Source organism: Mustela putorius, unplaced genomic scaffold, assembly GCF_011764305.1.
Source record: "Mustela putorius furo isolate JIRA1106 unplaced genomic scaffold, ASM1176430v1.1 tig00000174_pilon_pilon_pilon, whole genome shotgun sequence".
Taxonomy (NCBI): domain Eukaryota; kingdom Metazoa; phylum Chordata; class Mammalia; order Carnivora; family Mustelidae; genus Mustela; species Mustela putorius.
The window spans coordinates 15,131,134-15,155,080 of NW_025421304.1; the positions used below are offsets into that span (position 1 = coordinate 15,131,134).

The window sequence follows — 23,947 nt, forward strand, 5'->3', positions numbered from 1 at the left end:
GTCCTTAGTGAAAGTTTTTTCCGTTTGGAATTGAGTTTCTTCTCAGGCGCAGCTGACCTGTCTGCAGGGCCTTCCTTTCCACTCGTCGCTGAGTTCTCTGGAGAGCAGGATTTCCGCTGTGCTTGGGCTGACCGAAGCCGTGGTGTTTGTGCAGCTTTTGCTATTGGTGCTTCGCTCTAAGCGTTTTGTTTGGGTTTTGCACTTTCTGCCTGTTTTCCAGTGCGCAGCACAGAGACGGTATCCTTTCTTACTTACAAAGCCTCTCTGGGTTTATTCTGTCATTGGCTTTAACTCCTGATTATCCAGTGTTTATCTCACGCTTACTGGCCTGGAGGAATCTAATCACTATTGGCTTTAGAACTGGGGAGCGCCAAGGCTCAAAGTGGATATTTATGAGAAGAGTTATTTCTCAATTAATTGAATATATATAGAGGGCCCGCTGTGTCCTCCATGCTGTGTAAGGTTCTGGAGGATGGATAAAACTAGGTCCTTGCCTTCTAGAAAATCACAGTGTGGATTAGCTCTTTAGGTCATTACTGCATTAAGCATTTTCCAAATTTCAGTCATTTACACGTCAGCCTCAAGGTTTTTGCCATATCCCTGTGCTACCTATGCTGTTAATTTATGTATTATTTTTCTCTAAATAAATTCACTTTATATTTTTGTGAATAAATATAAATAAAATGAATAAATGAATAAAATTAAAAATAAAGTGAATAAAATAATAAATAATAAAATAATAAAATAAAAATAAAGTGAATAAAATTCACTTTATATTTTTCTCTAAATAAATTAGCTCTAAATAAAATCACTGAAGTGGATTTACTTTAATTTTTTTTTTTTAAGATTTTATTTATTTATTTGATAGAGAATGAGTGAGAGAGCATGAGAGAGGAGAAGGTCAGAGGGAGAAGCAGACTCCCCAAGGAGGTGGGAACCCGATGCGGGACTCGATCCTGGAAGTCCGGGATCATGACCTGAGCCGAAGGCAGTCGCTCAACCAGCTGAGCCACCCAGGGGCCCGTGGATTTACTTTAGAAGGAGATTTTATAACACTATCTTAAACAGAAGACCAGTATCACTTGGATTATGAAACAGTATTAAGGACCTGCTACTTTGGTTTGCTGAAGATCCTGAGTCCTGTTCTGTCTTTGTTAAAAAGAGACACGTGTCACTGTTAGAGAGGTGTTAACTGTATAATGTTACCAGTCGGAGACTTTCTCCTTGTTTGTTCAGGACTTTCTATTAGCAGTTTGTAACTTTGAAAGAAGTGAGTCATTTGTTGCCATTCTAAATAGCCATATTAATTTTCTGCATGCAGAAGTAGTAGCTACATTGTAGAAGTTCACCTGCCATCTGTTTATTTAAGAATATTTTTTATGTTCTTTGCTGATTATGAAAGTAAAATACATGTTCATTGTACAGAAAAGAAACGCTGAAAAGTATGAAACGAAAGAAGAATATGAAAATCAGGTTCAGACCTGTTTTGGTCTTTTTTTCTGTGCATATATGTATCCAGAATAATAGTAGTATGTGAATAACAACCACAGTGACTGGGGACTAACAACAACCAAGCATTCTTTTAATCATCTCCATAACCCTAAGAAGTAGACGATAGTTACATTGCACAAAAATCAGTTCAGGTTAAATTGATGTAGTGACACAGCCACGGTTACACAGTTAGTAGGGTGCGTGGATTGGAACTTGTTCTTTAATCTCATCTGGGCTCTGACACCCAGGTCAAACCGCCCCTTCCTCCTCCTACTTGGGTGCTAACCCCCGCCCTGGGCTCCAGGGCCCTCCTCTCTCCCTCACCATGATGCCTCTGCTTCACCTAAAGACTTCGGGACCAGATTGTTCAGGAAGGAAAGAGAAGAGCATGACGAGAGTGTTCTGTGTGCTTTTTTCTTTGCCCTTTGTTTTTAAAGTTATGTTTCCTTTGCCTCAGAAATAGATTAGTAATGAAAATATTAAATAATTACCTTGTCCTTTTTACCATATGTTATAATGAATATGCATTTTTAAATATACATTTGTCCTTTTAGCTACTGTAGGTGCTAAACCAAAGTAAGTGCTGTTACTTTCTGGGAGCTGATGTCCAGGACCTAATATCCATTCCTGATTTCCCAGCTCCTGCATTCAGATATCGGGGAAATGGCTGGTACCTTCCTGATCAGGGCCAGGCACAGCACAGTGTACCCAAAGTGTGCTTTTAGAATATCTCCATTTAGAATATATTTTCTTTATTCTTTATTATAATTAAAGAAAATTACTCTTTTCTTGCTAAAGTTGTCACAGTCAGTTTCTGAAAGGAACTTTTTTCCATCTCCTCTTAAACAAACTCAGACAAAAATAATAGCAACCATAGTGTCTTGCTGCCTTTTCCTCTTTACTTTCTGGAATCCAAATACTACAAGGAGCCCTGTGGAGGGACCTCGGCCGTGTGCTGATATCTGAAATCTGAACTTCATAGCACTTATGAAAAGGAAACAGTTTAGCTCAATTTATAATAATATATTGGTCTGCAGAGGAAGTGCAGGCTGAACCCTGCTGTCTCAAGTAAATACTCCAGGGGTGTCTGATGGGGAACGTGTCGGGTGCTTATAATAAATCCGCTGCCTGTGGACGTGAGTGAAGGCCCTGCTGGCACTGCCCGAGGACACGCTTAACTGGGGTTGTCACGGTTTTACTTTTAAATTGGAATCTTTGCCCTAATCTCAGAGTTAGACATGACCGGATTTGCAAACAGATTTACAATTTTCACTAATTTTCCAACCAGGACTTCAAAACACACACTTAGAGGGGGGAAAAAAAATACACCCTGGTCTTTCTCCGAGTAGGATGATTTACTTTGCCACAGATGTTTTCCATAGACTGAATGTAACCAGGGAGTTAGGGACTTAAAAAGTGGCTTGAAGACAAACTGTGGGTTTGTTTTTTGTGGAACAGATTATACAGTTCAGGGGACATCAACCAAATTATGTTCATTAACCGGGAGCCGGGTGTGGAGATGGGCTGTGTCAGGACAAAGGTGAGGGCTAGGCAAACATTTGGGGCAAACCTCCTTTTTTTTTTTTTTAAGGTTTTATTTATTTATTTGACAGAGAGAAATCACAAGTAGTCGGAGAGGCAGGCAGAGAGAGAGAGAGGGAAGCAGGCTCCCCGCTGAGCAGAGAGCCTGATGTGGGACTCGATCCCAGGACCCCGAGATCATGACCTGAGCCAAAGGCAGCGGCTTAACCCACTGAGCCACCCAGGCGCCCCGCAAACCTCCTTTTTATCTGCTCTCCCCCGCTTCATTTATTACTTTTTCCTTGTCACTTTTCATGACTCTGTTCTCTATGGCCTCTCTATTTTTGTTTCCCTCAATCCAAATTAAATCTCATTTTCAAATAGTTATCTCAAAGCTTCAGTTGCCAAGTAAAATGTCCATAGCCAAAAAAAAAAAAAAAGAAAAAAGAAAAAAAAAGGCAGTGTAAATTGAAATGCATGCTGCTGCTTTTTTGGTTTTGCTTTCCTTCACCCACAGTCTGGGGCCAAATGCTGAAAGGCCGTTTCCTATCAGGTGACCAGGTTCCAGACTCACGGCCTTGTCTATTGGCCATGCGCCGTTCATCTCTCTCCCCAGTCTCTGCCTCCCCCGGACAACCGCTGTTCTGCCTGATACTCCCTTCCCAGGGTTACTGGGAGGCCAAACAAGAAAGTGTTTTGCATGGGGAGGGGGCGGCCATGAACATGGGGAGCTGGTCCATGGCACTATGGGAAAGCTAGGTGAGGCGAGTGGGTGACAAAAGGGCACTGAGTATTGTGTTCTTTTTTTTTTTTTTTTTAAAGATTTTATTTATTTATTTGACAGAGAGAGATCACAAGCAGGCAGAGAGGCAGGCAGAGAGAGAGGAGGAAGCGGGCTCCCTGCTGAGCAGAGAGCCCGATGTGGGACTCGATCCCAGGACCCTGAGATCATGACCTGAGCTGAAGGCAGAGGCTTTAACCCACTGAGCCACCCAGGCACCCCGAGTATTGTGTTCTTATCCTGCTTCGGGCCCCCAGTTCTGCCAGGTTGGCACGTCACTGTGCTATACCTCTATTTCCATGTCCACATAAATGCACCCCAAGAAAGGGCCATCTCACTAACTGCTTCTTGAGGGGTAGAAACGTCAAATCAGAGCTCTGGGGTAACCATGCTCTGACCTTGGCCAAGGGCTACGTTTACCAGCAGAGCCTGGTCAGCCGCGTTTTACGGATTAGTTTCACCTTCTTTGAAATACCTGTGGCTCTGAGCAGCCAGACCCAGAGCACAGTGAGCGTTTGATGTGGTAGAACCTGAAAATACGTCCTGCTTCTACTTTTGGCATCAACACGAGCACTCTGGTCTGAGTCTGTTGCCCTGTGAGCAGGGAGAACAGAGGCTTCTAGGAGTTTAAAGTCTCTTAACGGGGGCTCCTCTGGGACTTCACTTGGAGACTGTGGTATCTTTGTATCTTTGTATCTTTGTAAATCGTCCAGGTGTCCCTCAATCCTGCCCCGGTTCAGACATTTTATTCGAAGGAAAAGGCTTTTGTTATTTCTTCCTCTGACCCCGTTCCCTTCCTCCCCCAAGTCCTGACTGACCAGCTGAAGTAAAAAGTACCTATAATTTATGGCTTAATCATAAATTCTCAATAATTATACTTTATTACCTCTCATGGGTCTTGAAACGTAGGTGCTAGGTTCTGCTTTCTGCCGAGGCAAGGGAATAATAGAGAAACAGCAATAAATTATAACTTCAGGCTGCAGTCGGTAGGCTCGAGGAATTGCCATTTCGGTGGAAAGTGCTCGAACAGCCAAATGAGCACCTGTCATGTTTATTTTCACTTTGAAAAGCAGAAACGTGACAGCATAGTTTCAACTGTTCTTCCAATACGACCTCGTGACGCTCTTCTTACCTTCTCAGCAACTACGGTGTTTGCTTCTCACTTCTTGTGTTTTTGCAGGGTTGAGGATGTATCTGTCCTCCTGAACCTTTTACTCTGAAAGTAGGCCCCCAAATGCTGATGGTTTCAGACTTGTGCTTGTTGTCTCGACACCTGGTTCTTTAGTATTCACTAGCATTGGGGAGATGACATTTCTCGTGGAATTTGCTCTGAGGAGAGGATTCCCACGTACTTGGAGGGGTTTCCCTATCTCCTAGACTTTCCTTGTGTATCCAATCTTTGTGCGTATTTCTCTGTCACCGATGTCTTGAATTTTACTGGAGGAGCACGAGTGCCTGCTGAGGGCCACTGTGATGGAGGCTCTGATATATGTTCTTTCTTTTAGTAAGTCCATCAGGCAAGTAACCTGTCCTCTCTCTAGGATCCCTGTATTTTTGCCAGAAAAGAAAATTGATGGGGGTTGCCTGCTAATGGGTGTGTGGATTTTTTTTTCAGGGTTCTAAAAATGCTCTATAATTCATTTGTGGTGATGGTCCCACAATCCTGTGAACGTGCTCAAATACGCGGAATTGTACGTTTTCAATGAGTGAATTGATTGGTATGTGAATTCTATCTCAAAAAAACTTTCACAAAACGAAAAGGAGGCTTAAAGGGCGCCTGGGTGGCTCAGTGGGTTAAGCCTCTGCCTTCGGCTCAGGTCATGATTCCAGGGTCCTGGGCTCGAGCCCCACATCAGGCTCTCTGCTCCACAGGGAGCCTGCTTCCTCCTGTCTCTCTGCCTGCCTCTCTGCCTACTTGTGATCTCTGTCTGTCAAATAAATAAATAAAATCTTTAAAAAAAAAAAAAAAGAAAGAAAAGGAGGCTTAGAGAGGTAAATTAAGTAGTTCAGGGTGATGGACCTAGTGAAGCTTGAGTTAGAATGCAGGTTTTTCTGAGACCAGAGCTGTTCGTTTTTCCGTCAAATTGTGCAGCTCTACTAATTGCATAGTCATGGGACCTTTCTTCTTTCAAAGTGTGGAAAAAATAGCTGAAAAATATTAAAAATAGCTGAAGAAGTAATAAATTAAATAAATAAATAGCTGAACAAGTAATACATCATACACATATATTCTCATTGGAAAGCATTTGGATAGTATGGAATTATATAGAATACAATTTGGAAGTTCTCCTTTATTTTCCTATCTTGTCCTTTTGTGAACATTAGCCGAAATATGGTTATGCCAATATGATTTACATATATATTGCTGCTACTTTACAAAATAGCACACAAATGGGACCTTATATATATTCTATCTATTAATCTACTACTTGCTTCCCCCTCCACCCTGATGATAGGTTCTGGAGATCATTCCCTGTCAGTATCTCATTCATATTGGTATCGTTCTTATAAAAACAACACATGGACTAGGAAATAAAAAGTCAAACATTGAGGATGATCTAAAACAGAAAGCGAAGAACTCCATGCTACCTGTTCCCAAGTTCCATTTCTCAGAAATAACTGCTTTTTGGTGCATTTGCCTTTTATTCTTTTTTTTTTTTAAAGATTTTATTTATTTATTTGACAGAGAGAGATCACAGGTAGGTAGAGAGGCAGAGGGCTGGCAGAGAGAGAGAGAGGGGGAAGCAGGCTCCCCGCTAAGCAGAGAGCCCGATGTGGGACTCGATCCCAGGACTCTTGAGATCATGACCTGAGCCGAAGGCAGCGGCCCAACCCACCGAGCCACCCAGGCGCCCCTGCCTTTTATTCTTTAAGTGATTACCTCCTTAACTCATAAACATATGCTTAATACTGCTCTCTCCATCCAACAGCTTGAAGCGTTATCTGTTCCTCCGTTAAGAAAAATATGAAGAAAAGTGAAAAATGGGGATATGGCTCTTACACTCTCTCACTCTTACTATTTTTTTTTTAATATTTTAGTTATTTATTTGAGAGAGAGAAAAAGAGAGAGTAGAGCAAGCAGGAATAGGGGAAGGGCAGGGGGACGAACAGACTCCGAGCTGAGTGATGAACCCAGTTCTGCGCTGTATCGCAGGACCCTGAGATCCTGACCTGAGTTGAACTTAGATGCTTAACCCACTGAGCCCCCCCACTCGCCCCTCACTCTTGCTGAGTTTTATTAGTTAACATTTACTTTCAGTTTTTTTAGTTTAGTTTAGTTTTATTGTAGTTGATTTTCTTACAACCGATATTTAGATAGACTCTTCCTTGACTTTTAGGATGTAACATGGGGGATGAAAGTTCCCTTCAGCCATATCATTACTTTTACATCATTGAGGATTATAATGTCTACAACACACAGATGTATAATTTTGGCAAGACTGCCGTGCTTTCTTTGTACATGGAATCTGAAATTTGAAATCCAGTACCTAATATGTCCTTTATTGAGGAACTAAATAAAGTGACTGGGTCCATAAATAGAAGATAGGAATCTACAATAACCATTAACCTTGTCCCATTGAAAGGGACTGTTACAAATGTCAGGTCAAGATTTTATACCAAATCAGAGGCCCAGAATCATGCCCCATTTTAGCTTGCTTTGTATTTGAACCAAGACTTTCCTGTGTGGCTCTCCCTCTCCCCCTGGAAGTGCAATTGCCTTTCTTTATTCTTAGTGAAAAAATAATGCCATAGTTCTGTCCCTTTGTCACATGATGTTCATGATATTTTGTCTTACTACTTCTTCAAACCCACTAGTTACAGTTATCATAGTAAGATTTCTTCCCCTGGTGGTCCTTGACTATTCTGTTTTTTATCTGGATGTCATGTCCTTCTTTCTCTTTCTTGGAATTTTCTAAAAAGGTTTTCTATCTACCCTATTTTAGGTTTCTAAAGATGTGTAACCTCTATAGCACCTAACACAGTACTTTGAACATGGCTGGTACTTTAATAATAATTTTTGGATTAATGAGTGGATGACTAAACCAAAGATTGGTACACTGCCCCACCCCAAATCATGGCAATAAACGTATGCAGAAGGGGCACCTGGGTGGCTCAGTGGTTCTCTGCCTTTGGCTCAGGTCATGATCTCAGGGTCCTGGGATTGAGCCCCACATCTGGTTCTCTGCTCAGCGGGGAGCCTGCTTCCCTCTCTTAGCCTGCCTCTCTGCTTACTTGTGATCTCTCTTTCTCTCTCTGTCAAGTAAATAAATAAAATATTTAAAAAAATATAAATAAACATATAGTCAAAAGAAATATTTATTCTGTCCTTGAAAGCTCCTAGCTGGAAAAGTTTATGAAGTCCCCCCTCAAACAGGGGGGCATTCATTTAATACTCGGGGATCTCCAGAGACAGCTTTAATAATTTTCCATGGCAATCCATTCCTTCAGTGACCCATGCTTTGCTTGCTAATATCTAGTCCAAATGACCATACGACATCACAGAATTTTCTAATCGATACAGTGTCCAAATCAATCTGTACATTCATTCTCTTCCAAATCATTTATTAAAAAATCTACTAAAGGTAACAAAAATGTGTTGGTTTCTTTTAAGCTGAGAATGCATGAGTTACCATGAATTTTGAGATCCTTTTATTCTCTCATATTTTCTCTAGTCATAGTCATGCTGTATTAGGATAAATCTGCATCTGTGTTGATTGGGTGGGAGTTCTCCCTTTGGCTGGCAGTCTTAATTAATATGCCTTCTTTGGCTTGTAATCTATATAATGTAACTCCTAAAAGCATGAACTGTGGAAAAGAAGTTTTTCAGACTTTTAATTTGATTGCATAACCTGTGTGTGTTTTTTGCCACTTCTGCAAAGATAGGAAGAATGGCCACAAAGGAAGTTTGTTTTGTTTTGTTTTGTTTTGTTTTGTTTTAATTGATCTTGTTGCAGGTGTCAGTTCAGGATGAGAGTAGGAATGAGTTCTCCCTTCTTGACACAGTCCATGCAGCTCATTTCAAGGCCAGGCATTATAACCCATGATGGAAGATTCCTCAAATTATTCCTGTGGAATAATTCTTCTAGGCCCTATAAGCATTGAAAAATTTTTAAAAAGACCTAAATTACAGCCCAATCATTTTCCTTCTCTTTTGTTTACTCTGTTCCTTCCACCTTTTCAGCTATTTTTTTTTTCCATCTCGGTATATTTCTTTGAGACGACATTAAAAAATTAAATAGCCACAGTGGCAGGGTCGCCAACCAGTCATTGTGGCTGCAGTAGTTCTTTTTTCCCTCTGGACTGCAGTGACTGGTACAGAGGTCTTATCTATTAGAATTACATTTTTTTTGAGAGCCACTACTGTATTCTGTAAGTTCTTGCACTATACACAGCACTTAATGCCTTGTACATAACAGGAGCTTAGCATGTATTTGGAAGGAACATCCTTTTTTCCTCCTCAGGCATTAGTCAGAAACCACAGCCATCAGCCTCAAGTACCAATGGAAAATTAGATGTGAGATAGGAGTAAATTAAGAGGGAAGGTCAAAAGGCATAGGGAGGACCAGAACCAAGAGGTTTAAGTGGCTGCTTGTGTTTTGTTCATTTGCTTTACTAGGGCACTTCTGGTCCCCACTGAAGCAGCGGGCAGACATGATGGTCCTGTGTCTTCCAGGATGGAGAGGGAAGAAGACTGCTCATTTAGGTTTACTCATTCAAGCAAGCTCTGTCCCTTCTCATCTTTCTGTTTCCCCAAACTTCTCTGCCCTCCTCTTTCTTGAAAGGAGTTACAGTCTGGAAGATTAAAGGCAACCCATGCCAAAGTGGGATTAAAGTTCATTTTGCATATTTGGAAAAGGAAAGAGAATGATTAACCTCAAGAATCTAGTCTCTTTACAACCCAACAACAAACTAAGCATTCCATAAAAGTTAATTTAGAAACAAGAGGGGGAAAGTTGTGTATCCTGAGGCCATCTTCACCTCTGTACTTGGTTTTGTAGGAGAGTTTTCCCTCCTGTGGAGTCCTGTATTGGGGGAAGGTTTACAGAACCATCCAGAGCTCATACTACCTTCACTGATGCTTAGGTGCCATCATTTTCATTTGGGGAATGAATGCTTCTTTTCTGAGGATCTCCTCATTGAACATTATCCTTTGGATCCATCTAAAATAATGATACTTACTCTTTTATTTTTTTATTGCTCCATACAAAAGTGGTAATATATGCCATCCAGTCAAAGATGCCATCAATCTAAAGATGTAGTCCAATTACAGAGATACTAAATAGGAAGAAGAAATATGTCCCTTGGAATTGATGAAATATGGTACATGTACACTTTAAAGAATTTACAGACAATAGGAAAGTATAAATACAAATAATCATATTATCACCTTGCAGAGATAATATTCTTCATAACCATGTGGTTTAATTCCATCTAGTCTCTCTATGCTTGGAAATACATGGGGATTTTTTTTTCTTTTTAGAAAATACCATATTAGATACAATGTTTAATACCATTTTTTAATACTTTCATATCTTGAGCATTTTCCCTTACTAAATATTCCTTGAGATGTGGTTTTTAAAAATGGTGTAAATGTTACTCCCCTGCTTTCGGTGCTTTAATGCATTTCTGGTGTTTTGAGATCAGGTATACTGCTCTGGTGAACATCTTTTTTTTTTTTTTTTAAAGATTTTATTTATTTATTTGACAGAGAGAGATCACAAGTAGACAGAGAGGCAGGCAGAGAGAGAGGAAGGGAAGCAAGCTCCCTGCTGAGCAGAGAGCCCAATGCAGGACTCGATCCCAGGACCCTGAGATCATGACCCGAGGTGAAGGCAGTGGCTTAACCCACTGAGCCACCCAGGCGCCCTGGTGAACATCTTTATACATATATATATCTTTACAACTGGATTATTTATTTAGGAAAAATTACTAGAAGTGGAATAGAGGGTATAGCTATTTTAAAACTATACATATTATATTGTCACACTGTCGTAAGGTTGTTTTCAGTGCACATTCCCACCATGGTATATGAAATGCAGGTTATCAGTTACTATCACTAACCTCTGTTTCTTCACCTTAGATAATACTTGGCATTACAATTTCAAAGTATTTTGCCACTTCAGTGAATAAACATAACGTGCTGCTGTTTTAAATCTCTATTTATTTATAGATTTTATTTATTTATTTGTCAGAGAGGGAGAGAGAGAGAGCACAAGCAGGGGGAGTGGCAGGCTGAGGGAGAAGGAGGCTCTCTGCTGAGCAAGGAGCCCAGTTTGAGACTTGATCCCTGGGATCATGACCTGAGCTGAAGACAGAGCTTAACCTTAACTGAGCCACCTGGCATCTCTTAAATTGCATTTTTTTTAAAGATTTTATTTATTTATTTGACAGACAAAGATCACAAGTAGGCAGAGAGGCAGGCAGAGAGAGGAAGGGAAGCAGGTTCCCTGCTGAGCAGAGAGCCTGATGTGGGGCTTGATCCCAGGACCCTGGAATCATGACCTGAGCCAAAGGCAGAGGCTTAACCCACTGAGCCACCCAGGCGCCCCCTTAAATTGCATTTTTAAATTTTGATGTGGTAGAACTTCTTCCATGTTTTTGGCCATTTATATACTTCTTTCTATTACTGTTCATCTGATCATTATTGGCCCATTTTTCTATTAAGGTGTGTTTGTTTTTCTTCACTTTTACTTTATTCAAACCCTTCAGCCCACTTCCCAAGTATTTTTTAATATATTCTTTTGGATTTTGACTTAGATATTTAACGTTATTATTTTTTTTTTAGTTGAAGCATCATTACTTGATGATGATGATTTTTTTAAAAAGATTTTATTTATTTATTTATTAGAGAGAGAGTGATTGAGAGAGCACAAGCAGGGGAAGGAGCAGAGGGAGAGGGAGAAGTGGGCTTCCCGCTGAGCAGGGAGCCTGACTCGGGTCTTGATCCCAGGACCCTGGGATCATGACCTGAGCCAAAGGCAGACGCTTAACCAACTGAGCCACCCAGGTGTTCCAATGATGATGATTTTTTATACTTGCATTAAATAACCATATTTGAAATTATTTAATTACTTTTGTGCTCACTGTTAATTTATATAATGTGGAGTTTTTCTGTCTTTTAAAGATTTATTTTTTAAATTGAGGTATAGTTGATATGTAACATTATATTTGTTTCAGGTGTACAACATAATTATTCGATGTTTGTATACATTGTGAAATGATCTCCACAGAAAGTCTAGATAACATCCTTCACCTTATATAATGTGAAACTGAATAAAGAAAGCCTCATGTATAATAGAGTTGGGGGGGGCAGAAAGGGGAGCTGTCATGCCCTACCAACTCATCATCAAGTTAGAGGCCAGTAGGAAGATGCTACTTTAGTGCTCCAGCAACAGGGAGGGAGACTTTTCCCTGGCCCAGCAACAAACAGCCCAGCCAATGAGAAACCGCCACAACTCAGCCAATGAGAAATCACCACCACCCTGAACTCTCACTTTCTTCCAATGAACTTTTGTTCAAGCGGCCCCTTCCACTTCCCCCTTTTCCTCTATAAAATAGTGTTCCTCTTCTTTGTTCTCTGAAACTGCCTGTGGGTTTGGCATAGTTCATGTGTCCCCTGCCATTGTTGTATAAACCCATTTTGCCAGTTAAACTGTTTTATTTTCAGGGTCAACGGTAGTTACAAGAAGTATGTATTTTTTTTTTTTGTGATAAGAAATTTTAAGATCTACTTTCTTAGTATTTTTTCATTACATTATATCCCTGTGACTTATTTTATGACCAGTTATTTTATAACTGTACCTCTTGACTCCCTTTACTCATTTCTCCCACTCCTCATACCCCATCTCAGGCATTCATCAGTCTGTTCTTTGTATCTTTGAGCTTATTTTTTTTGTTTGTTTGTGTTTTTGTTTTAGATTCCACATATAAATGAGATCATATGGTATTTGTATTTTCTGCTAACATATATCACTTTAGCATAATGCCCTCAAGGTCCATGCATGTTGATGTAAACGGCAACATTTCATACTTTTTTTTAATGGCTAGATAGTGTTCCATCGTATTTGTATACCATAATTTCTTTATCCATTCATCTATCAATGGACAGTTAGATTGTTTCCATATCTTGGCTGTTGTAAATGATGCTGCAGGGAATATGGAGATGTGTATGTCTTTTTGAGTAAGTGTTTTCATTTTCTTTGGGTAAGTACCAAGAAGTGGAATTGCTGGATCATAGAGTAAATCTATTTTTAATTTTTTGAGGAACCTCCACACTGTTTTCCATAGTGGCTGTACTAATTTACACATTACCACGAACAGTGCAAAAGTTTTTCTCCACGACCTTGCCAGTGTTATTTCTTTGATGATCGCCATTCTGATGGGTATGAGGTGATATCTCATTGTGGTTTTAATTAGCATTTCCCTGGTGATTAGTGATTTTGAGCATCTTTTCATGTACCTTTCTTAGAGAAATGTCTATTCAAATCTTCTGCCTATCTTGAATTGGATTGCTTGTTTTTTGCCTCTAAGTTGTATGGGTTCTTAATGTATTTTGGATATTAACCTCTTACCAGATATATGATTTGCAAATGTTTTCTACTATCCCATAGGTTGCCTTTTCATTTTGATGATGGTTTCCTTTGTGGTGCAATGCTATGTATGTATGTATATATGTATGTATTTGAAAGAGGGAGTGGCGGAGAGAGAGAGAGAGAGAGAGTGAGTCTCAAGCAGACTCTGCACTGAGCATGGAGCCCAACATGGGGCTCAGTCTCCCAACTCTGAGGTCATGACCTGAGCCGAAGTCAAGAGCCACCCAGGTGCCCTTGTGCAGAGCTTTTTAAAAAGTTTGATGTAGTCCCACTTGTTTATTTCTGCTGTCATTGCTTTTGCTTTTGGTGTCGTATTTAAAAAGTCATTGCTAAGACCTATGTCAGGGAGCTCACTGCTCTGTTTTCTTCTTACACCAATGGTTTTAATGATTTAAATAAAGTGTAGACTCTAGCAAGTTTTTCATGAAGGCTGATGGCAAGAGAATGGCGGTAGCTTATAGTCTCTGAGTTTTTATATTATCTGAGAGTGACTTTCTATACCTTCACAGGCTACTTCCTCCTTAAATAGCTATAGGATTCTTGCATGACAGACTTCCTACCTGGAAACTCTAGATATTGCCCCCTTCAGTTCTGATGTTTGGTATTAGAGAGATGTCTGAGGTCATCTTCATTTTTATTCTACCACAGTAAATTGTTTCTTTCTCTGAACATTTGTCATGTTTTGTGTTCAGTATTTGAGCAGAATATGTTTATGTACTTCAACCACCATTTTGTAGTCCAGAGTCCTTTCACAACATTGGGAAATACTCTTGTGTTAGTTCTTTGTGGTTCTTTCATCTGTCCTTTTTCTGTTGGCTTTCTAAGATTCTGCCTGTATATAAATTTCGGCTTCCAAAATCTGTCCCTCATTTCTTATCTCTGCTGTCACTAATTTTCATTTTTCCCTGCAAGTTCTAGGTGAATGTTTTGAGTTCCCTCATCCATTTCAGTAATTTGAGTTTTTTGTAGGCTGTGTTCTGCTGTCCACTCCATCTTCCATAATTTTAAATGAAGCGACACTGTTAAAAAAACAATCCACTCCAGGCGATCTTTCCTGATTGCAGACTGTTCCATCTTCGTGTCTACTTTCTCCGTTTCCAGAGGCAATACCATCCTAAAGCAAGTGTCTTCTTAAAATATTGAGAATTTTATTCTCAATAAATTCTCAATAACTTCTCTTATTGAGAATTTTATAAAAAATTTGTCCTGTTAGTTTGAGTAAAACCTTTTGAGCAGAGATAGTTTCAAAGTGCTTCCTTTCCTGTGAACTGCCGTGTTTTCCCATGAGTCTGGTGATTTGTCCCTCTCTGTTTCCCCTTACAGAAGGAGGACTAGTACTCATTTATAGGCAAACTGGTGTTGAGATGGTTTCTTTTGAAAACTTGGCATACATAGCTGGCCAAAACCTTTAGTCGAAAGGAGAAAGGACAAAAATGTATCTATTCTTCCATGGCCAGATTAAATGGAGTTCATGAACGGGTGTGTCCTGTGTGGTGTAGGTGCTTGCTGTGTGGGCAAAACATGGCCGCTTTGACCATCCTCAGCATACCTGCTTGCTCCGGTTTCTCACCTCAGCAAGGCCAGGCTGTCTTCTCAAAGTGGTGCTTGTACCAGCAACACCTCCTGGCGTCTCCCAGTACCATAGCTTGCCTGAATTTAAGGTCACCCCGCAGAGGCAAGAGGCCCATTCTTCTTTTCAGTTCAGGGGAGAGCGCTGTTCCCGGGATCAGCTCACTGTGTTTACCAGAAAGCTACTTTTTCAGAGTAGACATGAGGCAGCCCTCTTAGCCCCTTCTTTAATCTCATCGCGCCTAACTGTATCCAGAACAACCCCTTGCAATTTCTAACATATTAAGCACCTTTCTCTAATATTCAGTGCTGACAATAGCTTTGGCCTAATCGAATAGCCCCCTGACCGTGTCTTTAGGGAAGGGGGCAGATCGGGAGGCCTGAGTCTGTACCGACATCTTGCCAGGAAGCTTCCCCTCCCCCTTCTCGTTGGCTATTAAATTCTGAATATGTTCTCAGTCATGGGTGTCCCCATGTCTAGGAAAAATAAGGTCATAAATATTAAGATTGAGCGATGAGAATGGACAGGTGAGTAAGAAGGAAAAGCTTCAGTGACTGCGTGAAGCCAGGAAGATTGGATTTCAGTATTGGGCCTATTTAGCTCAGAAGTGGGCCTTTAGTGAAGCTCCTGATTGTTACTTTAAGAAATTTGGGATGAAATAGGTCTGGTAACACACTGGACAAAACCAAGGAAGTAAGGGGCTGGGTTAAATGTGGGATGGCCAGCTCTGTTGGTCTGTGCGGGAGGGGGTCTCAGCAGGTGGGATTGCAGGAGAATCGTGGGCATGAATCCGTCACCCTAGCAGAAATTATGCCTTTGCATCTGTGGTCTTTTATATATGAGATGAGATTTCATGCTACAGCGGATGTCCACAGCTCCCTTCATCCACCAGCAGAGCACACGGCATTTAGCAAGCAAAGAGTGAGAGCTTCTTAGGTATTTGTTTTCTTTTTTATATCTTTTCTTTTTTCTTTTTAAAAGATTTTATTTATCTATTTGACAGACAGAGATCACAAGTAGGTGGGAGGGGGGGCAGGAGGCAGGCTCCCTGCTAAGCAAAGAGCCCGATGCGGGGCTTGATCCTAGGACCCTGGGATTATGACCTGAGCCGAAGGCAGAGGCTTTAACTGAGCCACCCAGGCGCCCCTGTATTTGTTTTCTTGAACAAATTCTACAAACTCGGATTACCCTTGAATGTAGAATCACTCAGTTAGCTATATTCTGAAATAGCTCTGGCAGATAGACATGCTTTCACGTTTTCCTCCAAAAAATGATGAGGTGGCGTCTTTTGTGAAGCTGGGAATGTCTTCAGCATTATTGCTTCCGATGTACAGTCCGTGAAGTCGGAACCACTTGTACAACATTTATCTGCAGAGTTTTAGATAAATTACAAGCTCGTGGGTGAAAATTACAAGGTTCTTTCTAGAAGCCATAAAGGATTAGGAACAGTTGGGAGCAATTTCAAAAAGTTATTTGATTTGAAGGTTGCCAGGGATTTGAGTAAAGGTACAGGCCTCAGTATCTCACTTCAGATGTTGAGTTTGCCACCTGGCCTGCACGAGGCTAGTTGGCCCTCAGTGGAACGAAAGCACTTAAGCAGTGTTCATTAAGAGGTTTTCTCTGGGGCACCTGGGTGGCTCAGTCCGTTAAGCTTTTGCCTTCAGCTCAGGTCATGCTCCCAGGGTCCTGGGATCAAGCCCCATGTCGGACTCCCTGCTCCCCCAGAGTCTGCTTCTCCCTCTCCCCTTGCTCTTTCCCCCTTCTTGTGCTCTCTTTCTCTCAAATTAATAAAATCTTTAAAAAAATGTTTTTTCTTTCTGATGTCCTTGGATCCCGGTACTAATAGCATGGGAGCAGTAAGACTTCTATTTGGGTAGGTGAGAAGGGCATTTATGTACTTCTTAGAAATTGATTTTGACCCTTTATGGGAATCTGGCCAAGGGAACCTTCTCCAACCTCTGCTTTTTGTTTTGTTCTTTTGATTCTTTAGGTAAAATAGTCCAGGTTAATCAGAAATTCTCAGGTGTGTCCTTAACCAGAGGCCTCAGAATGGGGCAACCTGTGAAGGGGAAACTGGTCATTCAGCCTTCTTCGTCAGACTTGAAGCCACGCTTCTGAGCCCGTCCGCCCAGACTGACTGGACCACCTTCAATGCTCCATTCCTTTCTTGTCCTTTCCTTCGCATTTAAAATTCCACGTTTGGGGTGCCTGGCTGGCTCAGTGGGTTAAGCTGCTGCCTTCGGCTCAGGTCATGATCTCAGGGTCCTGGGATCAAGCCCCACATTGGGTTCTCTGCTCAGCAGGGAGCCTGCTTCCCTTCCTCTCTCTCTGCCTGCCTCTCTGCCTACTTGTGATCTCTGTCAAATAAATAATAAATAATCTTAAAAAAAAAAAAGTCTTAAAAAAAAAATTCCACATTTGTCCCTGATGTCACCATCCTCACCTTTCACTTTATTTCGTGATACCCTTTATACAACAACCTAATGTTTTGTGATGTAATCACCCTCAATCCAGTTTTTCCGCGAACCCCCCCCCCCCCAATTCCTCTTAATTTCGTTCTGTCCCCTGCTCCACTTACCCAGTCCATTAGCAGGTCTTATTGTTTTTGTCTACAACATTCTGGATCTGGCAGAAAAGTGCCAGGGAGGTCTTACTCACACCTGGATCACGTTTCTTTCCCCCTGCTTAACATTTTCTGATCGTTTCCCATTGTATCTAGACTTAAGCCCCCAATTCTGACCATGACCAACGGAGGCCTCCTCCATCTGTTCCACTTCCCCTCTCCACTGTGAGCACCATGCCGCAGTCTTAAGTACGACAAGCTCATTCCCACTCCGGTGCCTCGGCCCCAACTCTTCTTCCGGCTTCTAGTCCTGTCATACCAGACACTGACATTGCCAGGATCCGCATTGTTTAGATCTCAGCCAGCTTAACTCTCCCCAGTGACGGTTCCCTATACGCGTTACTCCCTTACCCCCCTGCCCCCCCCACCTCTAACTCTTACGCTTCTGAAACTATTCTTGGTTTTCTCCGTAGCAACTCACATCTGAATTTCTTGTTTATTTACTGATTCTGTATCTTCTCCATCATAATGTCACCTCCCTGAGAGCAGAGACTTCGTTTTGTTCTCTGTGCCCAGAATAGTGCTTGACACGGAGTAGTTGCTCATCCAGATTTTAAATTACATGATGCAAATAAGTGTTTTCTTCTGCTATGAGAACCCCCTGGGAGAGGAACTGTGAAGTTATGTACTTGTATATTGGTCTCAAGAGTGTGAGCTATGGAGTCTTTTTTTTTTTTTTTTAAGATTTTATTTATTTATTTGACAGACAGAGATCACAAGGAGGCAGAGAGGCAGGCAGAGAGAGAGAGAGAGAGGAGGAAGCAGGCTCCCTGGTGAGCAGAGAGCCTGATGTGGGGCTCGATCCCAGGACCCTGGGATCATGACCTGAGCCACAGGCAGAGGCTTTAACCCACTGAGCCACCCAGGCGCCCTGGTGTCTTTTTTTTTTTTTTTTAAGATTTTTATTTATTTGTCAGATAGAGAAAGAGAGAGAGCGCACAAGCAGGGGAAGTGGCAGGCAGAGGGGGAAGCAGATTTCCCTGTGGAGCAAGGAGCCTGATTTGGGACTCGATCCCAGGACCTGGGATCATGACCTGAGCTGAAAGCGGATGCTTAACTGACTGAGCCACCCAGGCGTCCCAAGAGCTGTGGAGTCTTAAAGAATCTTCCAAAGACTTTTCAGTTGATAATTAAAAAATAGAGAGAGAGAGTTTATTTTTTAGAGCAGTTTAAAACAGCTCCTAGTAAAGTTGAGCAGAAAGCAGAGAGAGTTGCGCTGTACCTCTGTCCCCGTGCATACACAGCCTTTCCCACTACTGACATCCTGCACGAGTGTGGTACATTTGTTACAATTGATTAATCTGCATTGACACGTCGTTATCACCCGAATCCATATTTTACATTAGAGTCCACTCTTGGTGTTATATATTTTATGGATATGTTTTATGGATTTAAAAAATGTATTATGACCTATATCTGCCATTATAGTATCCTACAGGATAGTTTTACTGCCCTAAAAATCCTCTGTAATCCTCCTGTTCGTGCCCTCCCCCACACCCAACTCCTGGCAACTTTTTACTTTCTCTGTAGTTTAGTCATTTCCAGAATATCCTATGATTGAGATCTTAGAGCATATAGGCTTTTCTGACTGGCTTCTTTCACTTATTAATATGTATTTAAGTTTCCTCATTTCTCTTCATGACTTGATAGCTCATTTCTTTTTACTGCTGAATATTATTCTATCGTCTGAGTGGGCCACAGTTGACTTATCTACCTACTGACAGACATTTTGGTTCCTTTCAAGTTTTGGTAGTTGTTCATAAAGCTGCTATAAAATCTGTTCACAGGTGTTTGAGTGGACGTAGTTTTCAGTTTACTGGGGTGAATATCAAAGAGGCCGATTCCTCACTCTTACCCTGAGGGTATGTTTAGTTTTGTGAGAAATCACCAGACCAAGTGGCTTTCCAAAACAGCTGTATCATTTTGCATTCCCACCAGCAAACGAATGCATGTTCTCTTGTTCCATTATTGTTGTCAGCTTTTGGTGTTATCAGTGATCAGTGGATTTTGGTCATTCTAATTGGTGGGTAGTAGTATCTTGTTTTAATTCGCAGTTCCATGGCAAATGATAATGAGTGTATTTTCATATTCTTATTTGCAGTCTGTACATTGGGGAGGTGTCTGTTCAGATCTTCTGGCCATTTCTTCCGTAAAGTTTTTTTTTAATTAATTAATTAGCTAATTAATTAATTATGAGAGATCACAAGTAAGCAGAGAGGCAGGCAGAGAGGGGGAGGAGGAAGCATGCTCGCTGCTGAGCAGAGAGCCTGATGCTATGTGGGGCTGGATCCCAGGACCCTGAGACCTTAGTCTGAAGGCAGAGGCTTAACCCACTGAGCCAACCAGGGGCCCCTGTTGTTGAGTTTTTAAGAGTTCTTTGTATTTTGAATTACAGTCCCTTATTGAACATGTCTTTTGCAAATATTTTATCCCAGTTTGCAGCTTGTCTTCTTATTCTCATGACAGTGTCTTCTACAGAAGAGTTTTTAATTTTTCTGAAGTACGGTTTACCAGTTATTTCTTTCCTGGGTTGTGCCCTTGGTGTTGTAACCAAGGAGTCGTCACCATGCCCAAAGTCATCTAGATTCCCTCTTATGTGTCATTCTTCCTCTTCTGAGAACCAAATTATATTTATGTTACACTAATCAGTAGTATCTTACAGGTCATTGGTGCTGTTTAATTTATTAGTAGTCTTTTTTTTTCTGTGTGCTTCATTTTTGGGTAGTTTCTATTTCTGTGTATTCTAGTTCACTGGTTTTTTTTTCTGCAATGTCTAAAGTGCTATTAATCTCATTCAGTGGGATTTTTAAATTTCAGATACATTTTTCATCTTTAGAATCTTCATTTTATTTATTTATATGTACGGAAGATATGTATATGTGAAAGAACAGAAAGATATATATACATCTTATATATACATATGTGTCATTTATCATATGTGTCATATATATCTTTCATTTCTCCATTTCTTTTTTAATAAGATTTTAGTTTTTAATTTATTTTTCATTTTTCATTTTTAAAAGATTATATTTCTTTATTTGAGAGAGAGAGCAATAGAGAGCACAAGTAGGGAGGAGAGGGAGAAGCAGGCTCCCCACCAAGCAGGGAGTTGGACCTGGGACTCGATCCCAGGATCATGGCCTGAGCTGAAGCACTTGATTAAGTGACTAAGCCACCCAGGTGCTCCAGATTTTTTTTTAAAAGATTTATCTTTCAGAGAGTAGGAGAGAGAAAGAGAGCACGAGAGGGGGAGGTTCAGAAGGGGAGGGAGAGAAGCAGACTCCCCACTGAGTATGGAGCTCGATGTGGGGTTTGATCCTATGATCATGACCTAGCCAAAACTAAGAGTTGGATGCTAAACCAACTGAACCACCCAGGTACTCCCACAAGATTTTATTTTTTAAGTAATCTCTGTACCCAGCATGGAGCTCAAACTTATAACCCTGAGATCAGGAATCCTAAGCTCTACCAACTGAGCCAGCCAGGCACCCCTCTTCTCCCTTACTTCTCAAGTGGCTGCTGGATATTGTGAATTTATTTTTTGGGTATCTGATTTTGTTAAATTCTTTTAAATAATGTTGGGCTTTGCTCTAATGACTAGTTAAATTATCTGGAATAACTTGGATACTTTGGAGGCTTGCTTTTAAGCTATTAAGTGGATCTAGGGCAGCCTTTGATGTAGAACTAATTTAGTTCTACTGCTAAGATGATGCTTTTCCAAGGACTCTATCCATTAGCTTATGTGGTAGGAGCCATTCTCACCGCTGAGAACACAAAATATCCCCAGCCCTGTGTGCACTCGGAGATTTGTTCAGCCTGTGATTTGCTGGCGCTTCTTTTCCTGCCCTTGGGAAGTTTCCATTCACACCTGCAGATGTCAGTGCTCAGCCAAAGTCTTGGAAGGAACCCTTCTGCACATGTCTGCTTATTTTCTGTCTGTACAGGTTCTCTTATTCCAGTATTCTGTTTTACAGATCCTTGTTGTCTGGTTTTCCTAAACTCCCGTCTCTGTCTTCACAATTCAACAAGATGGAAAACGGAAAATTCTAGGTTCTCTTTGACTCTCCCTCCTCCCATGACCACTCTGGCTTTGCAACTGTTGCAGGGAGTAAGCTAAGGCAATTTTAGCCTCACCTGTTTGGTTTCTCCATCTTTGGGATTTTCTCTTGCTCTCTTTTCCAGTGTCAGAAACATTTGTTTTGTATTTTTTGGTCCGTGTTTAGAGTTGTTTAAGGTAGAAGGGCAAAGCTTGTCACTGGTACTTGGAATGTCCAGAAGCAGGAGACCTTCCTTTGATGTTTTGCATTTCCATTATTTTGTTCAGAAGTTCATTTTGCTGCCCTGTAAGGGGTGTGGTGGTTTGGCCTTTTAGTTGAAATAATTACGAATGTTGGTATCTTGGTAAGAAGTCTCTGTTGCCTACGTAGGAAATCACCCAGTGCTGGGGAATAGTACCGTTCTATTCTCTTCTTTGTAGCAGAGAAAGCAATGTCCTAGGCAGAGGTGGTAGGGATTTTGCCTGACATGTGGCATCATTTCTTAGAATACGCAACAACTTGGCCATCGGTTTTTCTTCCACTGCGTGTGGTTTTAGGCTTATTCTTCAGCTGATGAATTCACCACCTACTCCATTCTTGGGCTGTGAATCCACAGGCTTGAATTCTGTCTTGAGAGCCAAAATTTTGCAACTGCTGAGTTGGTTGGTTTTTTGCCTGGAAAAGTTGTTAGGGCAAAATTGATACTTTGATTGGGGAGAGAAAGAGGCAGATTTTCAGATGAAAGCTGTTCCACCCCAAATAGTATAAAAAATTTTTGGCTTATTATCTAAACGCATGGGTAGAATTTGATGTATCATGAGAAAGAGAAGTTCATAAACAGTAAACTTAGTGGTGAGTGGGCATCATAAGACCACACATAAGTAGGGAAACCATGTATCTATCCTGTTTGCTAGAGACAGTCCTGGTTTACACCTGTTGTCTTGGAATAATTAACATTACCTTTTACTCTTGGAAGTGTCATGGTTTTTATATATATATATATATATATATATACACACACACGCGCACACACACACGTATATATGTATGTATATGTATATATTTATATTTATATAACATATTTGCATTTATGTATTTATATTTATATACATACAGAGTTATCCTAGTTATAGAGAGTGGTTTAAAGAGTACAATGTAGGTGTTAATTCCCTGATTATTATTGTCCTTGATTGATGGACTTACTGTTTAGTCTGTATTTTTGTTGAATAGTGTATAGTGACTAATAAATGTGTGTGTGGCTTATTTTATTTTATTTTTTAAATTTTTGTATTTTTCCTACAGATGATCTCAATGCCACCCACCAACACTGTGTTTTGGCTGGTTTACCACCTCGGTTTAGTTCCACCCACCGAGTGGCAGAGGTAAGTGTAAATAAAAATGTGATTCAAACTTAATTGAATGTGACAGCAGTGGTTGAATGAGCAATTTTGCATGGAGTTTTGGAAGAGTATTTGATAGGAAAATTGCTTCCATCGAACTTGATGTTAGCCTTTATTTACTTGCTTTTTTAGCAAGGAGTTGTGTGGGATACAGTTTTAAAAAGTGTGTTCACAGCGTGGGATTAGTATATTTTGCTTCTTTGTGGTTCTGTTTCTTGGAGAAGGTAAAATGCTATTGGCAGGTGTTGCTAGTTAGAGATTTTCTAAGGGGTTTGTGTCTGTCAAGGTCAAGGACAGAAGATGGCCAGAAGGAAAGGGGAGGGTTTGTGTGCTTGTGCATGGGTTAGCTGTGACCAGGCTCCAATGGTTGAGAATTTACATTTCCCTTAACTTTTGGGTCAGGCTTCTGGGCATGTGAATGTAAATTAAGGAAAGAGTTAAGAGCAGTGCCCAGGAATTTCTGAGCTCTCCAGTTGGGTTCATAACCCAGACTTTATTGCTAAATTCTGCCACCACTTGGAATGGCTGGATAGTCAGCTGATTAGACCAGTTCAGAATGGAAACCTGGGAGGTGGGAAAAACTCTTAGTAGTCACCCTGGGGTACTGTATGATCGATTAAGGGTGGCTCTAGAGAGCAGGAAAATAGTCACGAGAAGGCCTACAAGTTCACCTCGTATCCAAGCTTGTTATCTGTGCTTTGCTTTGTAGATTGACTTTCCGTTGTGCCACAGGGGGACCCGGGTGGGAAGTTGGACAGAAGTGATGCAGATACATTCATGTATTTCTGGAAGGTCTTCTAATTGGTATATTGTTCGGAAAGCTATGTGGGGATGTGCAGAAAGTACTATAAAAATATCTTTGATCTCATAACACTATTATATTTAACACCTAGGAAACAATTCAAAGGAAACATGCATGCACACATATGAA

General features: G+C 40.9%; 1 protein-coding gene across 3 annotated transcripts in view; it reads left to right on the forward strand.

Annotated features, from left to right (window-relative positions):
• FTO (FTO alpha-ketoglutarate dependent dioxygenase) overlaps window positions 1-23,947 on the forward strand; it is a 373,941-nt gene that overhangs the window by 137,141 nt on the left and 212,853 nt on the right. For all 3 annotated transcript variants that reach the window (XM_004744190.3, XM_045076078.1, XM_045076079.1), the window contains one exon: window positions 22,919-22,998. In XM_004744190.3, coding sequence (XP_004744247.1) covers window positions 22,919-22,998 — 80 coding nt within the window. The remainder of the gene's footprint in view (window positions 1-22,918; window positions 22,999-23,947) is intronic.